The sequence below is a fragment of the Hydractinia symbiolongicarpus genome, chromosome 4 (genome assembly GCF_029227915.1).
Source record: "Hydractinia symbiolongicarpus strain clone_291-10 chromosome 4, HSymV2.1, whole genome shotgun sequence".
In the NCBI taxonomy this organism is placed as follows: domain Eukaryota; kingdom Metazoa; phylum Cnidaria; class Hydrozoa; order Anthoathecata; family Hydractiniidae; genus Hydractinia; species Hydractinia symbiolongicarpus.
Window position 1 is genome coordinate 1,406,686 of NC_079878.1, and position 4,319 is coordinate 1,411,004.

At 31.3% G+C, this 4,319-nt stretch overlaps 1 protein-coding gene across 1 annotated transcript; it reads left to right on the top strand.

Moving 5' to 3' along the window:
- Positions 1-2,755: 2,755 nt before the first annotated feature.
- LOC130640713 (gremlin-1-like) lies at positions 2,756-3,202 on the top strand. Its single transcript, XM_057447229.1, has one exon. It carries the CDS (start codon positions 2,756-2,758, stop codon positions 3,200-3,202), a length of 447 nt encoding a protein of 148 aa, XP_057303212.1.
- Positions 3,203-4,319: the final 1,117 nt, after the last annotated feature.

Below are 4,319 nucleotides of genomic sequence, written 5' to 3' on the forward strand. Positions count from 1 at the left end.
GCTACGTCTGGTCAGTTTGATTTCTATCTATATTACCATTGTATGTAAATTAACGCCTACATTCACCTATATGTGTGGCTGTGTGATAAATGTTTTTTAGGGGGATGAAATATTGTATTCGGAAAATAAACTATTCTGTACAAGCCAAAACTAAGTTAAACAATAATTATAAGAAATAAATATAGAAGAGTTTTTGTAGAACGGACAATCAAATTGTTTCGTGTGGCAGTGGTAACGTCAAAATCACCGCAAGATCGCTGAGATAATATTCCAATTTTATGTAATTTACTGGAAGATAAGGAAGCTGAAAAATGCAGAACGCATGCTGCAACGGTGTGGAAATGTGTTCCTTTAGTGTTTGTCGGAGGAGACTTTAAAACAGGAATGGAAACCTGGACCTTTAAAATTAGTAGGATAGCAAGTGATGTGAAGACTAAAGTGCAAAAATGGTTACCTCAACTCAGGCTGATATGAAAGTAGATCAAAATAATCTCTAGTGGTTCTTCCACCATACTTTTTTTTTGAAGCTGACTAAATTTTAAAATTCCATGCAATAAAAATCATATGAAAATTATATTCTTAGTAGCCCGTTTTTCTGAAATTTACTTCAAGGCTGATACCAGCTAACATTTAGAGTGGCGACAATAGAAGACCTACAACATTGAACTTAAATTATTTTTGTCTAGGATAACAAAAAAGTTAATTACTAAATAAGAAATTTGACATCGACTTCATCGATTTCATCGACTCCTCAGTGTCAACTTATGTGGTCTGATTAAAAAAGGTCGACATTTATATATACAAACACACAAATCGACTTGTCATGTTTTTTATAATTGACTTAAAAACAGCATCACTTTAAAAACGGACATTAGGTGACACCATTGCGTCTTTCAAAAATTGTCCTTCTCTTTTAATATAGGTTACTTTATTTTTTTAAGAATGTTAAATTGTTTTTTTCATACACTTCCTTCCTTGCCGACAATGTTTCAGCTGCGACAAAAACAAGAAATTGCCATGTTGGAGCAACAATTTGAAGAGAATTACCACTAAATATATCGCTAATAGTATGTAATTAGACCAGGCGTCCCTCTACATGAAGCTATTAGTTCAATGAAAAGACCATGTCCTTCTTGTGTGTTGTTTTTTATGCATAATTTCAACAATATTCTCCAAAGCGTTGTTGAAAACATCCTACGATGGTGTGTATGCGCTCCAATTACCTTCCTTTGTACACTTAAAACCTGACAGACACAAATAAGGAACAATTTTATTAATATTATATATTGACATGAGCAGTATAGGAGAGGTTGGAAATATATATTTAACGAGTTAGTTGTTTGTTTTGATCGTGAAGGAAAAGACAGTGTTTTTCACACATTTTCAGAAAGTGAATTTGGAAGCATATTTAAAGGTAAAACAATCGTTTTTATTTTTGTAACTAGTTGTATATTAATTTGCATTTTATTATCAAAAATGTCATTAGCGTAGGCTAACGATGTCTTGGAATTATATTAGCTACACTGTCTATGGGATTATAATGGGATTTTAAATATTTTTGTGGCTTTTATTCTCAAAAAAAACCCCGGCATTGTAATTAGCAACATAAAACTTGAATCTTCTTTTACGCTTTAGCTATGGGATCAGGCTTGTCTTTATTTCAATTAGCGCAAATTGAGTCGACCTTAAAATGTTGCAGTGATTTTATATAAAAGCATCTAGTTATTATGAAAATACTTTGCTGGCATAGTAAATACCACGTCAAACTCTTAAAAATCTTTTACTTAGACATGTCAATGTTCCTTCGAATATTTTTTTTATCAGAACAACAAGTTCTGTCCTAGCTGGTATATTTACACATAGATATCCAAGAATAATTTATTTTTGTTTTAAAAATAAAACACAGCAAAATTCAAAACATTACAAAAAAATCAAAAATTTAGACGGTGCCAAAATAAACAGCGATTAAGGAATCAAAAAAAATTGTAGTCAGGTTGTTTGATGTCATAAACTCTATCTATCCTAGCTAGCTTTAAGTGCAATAACTTGCCAGGACTATGAAAGATTACATATTACAAGATGAGAACTTAGGGAGACATATATACCAAACAAGCGAAAAGGGCGTTGTACAAACTTTATATTTTCTAGGAATAACGCATGACAGGCTAATTGCGTTGTTCAAAGGTCTCTTCTGAGTAACTGAAAAAGTTTTTACTGAGATCTTAAAATATAAGACACATAACTTTCATTTCGTTTTGTTTCTATGCCATTGCGTTGGACAGGATGTGATTAAGTAGCCAAGAATAAAAATAATATGAAAACTGTCTACCGTTTGAATAAGAAAAAAATATCAGAATTATCCTGCACGCGTAATTGAATAGACATATTGGCAAGACTTCACACAATTTAGACCGTATAAAAATTATAAACAGTCAGGAATTTAACCACAGACAACACTAGTAATCTATTTCGGTTCTCATTTTCTATTTATGGTTAAGAAAGCACAATAGGCTATAACAGACATTTATATATCTTGCTAGGTTATCATCAAAATGTCAGTGATCAACATTGTTTTTTTTTTACTCCCAGAAATTTTCCATAAAAGGGAAATCATATTCTCTTTCTTTTTGAACGCCGAACATTGACTTATTTTATTTGCAATATAATCCATTTCTTCGTCAAAGGAATTGATGGGGAATGTCGTTCACCACAATATAGTAAATCATGTCCTAAATATATATTTCTTTCTTTAGAAATGAAGTATTTTGTCGTACCAGCAATATATTTTGTCGTGTTGACAATATGCCATTGCGTTCAATACACAGTGCAATACACAAAGAGGACAGAGCCATCTCAATTAGCAAGATTACAGACTGTGGCAGAACCAACACATAAAACTAAACTCAAAATATCTGAGGTATCTTCGACCCAAATGAGTTGTATGTTGGTAAAATCCATGAAAATAATCAAAATTAAAGGATGCAGGAAGAAAATAATGGAAGATGGATATTGTACAGGACAGTGCAACAGTATTTATGTTCCAAATAAAAAACAACTGCAGTACGCATCGTCTTGTTTTCCAGCATCTTACGAGAGGAAAACTGTTACTTTAAAATGTGGCAAGCGAGGCAGAAGAAAGTACACTTATGTTACAATCAAAGCCTGCAAGTGCAGAAGAGCAAAAATTCTTTTTAAACCCTGATAAATGAAGAAAATGTGATAAAATAGGAGGATAGAAACTTTTGGAAGGTAACAAGGTCGATTTCAAATACTTGTATACCACAATGGATGTCAGAGTTAGCACTTGCAAATCATGACCATTATTACAGCATAAGGCATGGATTATTAAATGTCGTTTTATGATTGATAGTCCATAATTATATTGGTTAAAAGCTACCAAAAAAGTATAGAGAAAGAAAAACCTAGATAAAATGCATTTGGTTTAACAAATCTTATATATATATATATATAAAATGTACAGATAAATATGTATATATACAAAGAAAATATATATATGATATGACTTGTATATAACTGCTGCTCTTCGCAATTTTATTTAATACATACTTATGAAAAAGTAACATAGATTTCGTTATTCAAATGTTTAATCTTTTGCGTGAAGAATCCAAAATTTTTATTAATAGCAGTATTCCCACTTATTATTAATATGAAAAAACGAAGTGTGCCAAATGTCTTACAAATTGGCTTTGCGTCCAATAAAAACGTTCTGGAAAAACATGCAGATGCGTATACTTGTAACGAAATTGTAACGAGGTGCTGCTACCCTTTTAGAAAGTATACAAGGCATTGCGGAATAAAAACAAAAGCTGTCTATCCAATGGAATAAAAAGTCATCTAGATGGATATAAGGAAGATGCGTAGCACTGAAACATGAGTTCAATAAGTCATTACAGTTGGGTAAATAAGAGAGAGATCTGACAACATTTCCAATTTTAAAAAAAATCCGAGCGCAGATTTGTTTTTATTTATTTATTTTTTAGCAATGATTATTTGTGTGATGAAATGAAAGCTTGCTAATGCTAATGTTAGAGTCATTTGTGGTGGCAAAGAGCAAACAATGATTAAGATCGGCGAAAAGAATTTATCCTAAAGTTATTTTAATCGTAAGAATGGACGTGCAAAATGTGTAAAAATAATAAAATGATAAGCAATGCTATGGATTTTATTGGAATCACCAAAAGTTATTTTAAAAACGAATATATATCTTTTGTGCCATGTTAAAAAAAATTTAAATCATAAGCAAGCATTTTAGGAATAACAATAAGTTATTTCGAGCTTGTGTAGTCTTTTTGTGTCGC

What these genes read in the sequence shown, in the direction of transcription:
- LOC130640713 (XM_057447229.1), top strand. Translation starts at nt 2,756, where the DNA reads ATGAAGTATTTTGTCGTACCAGCAATATATTTTGTCGTGTTGACAATA.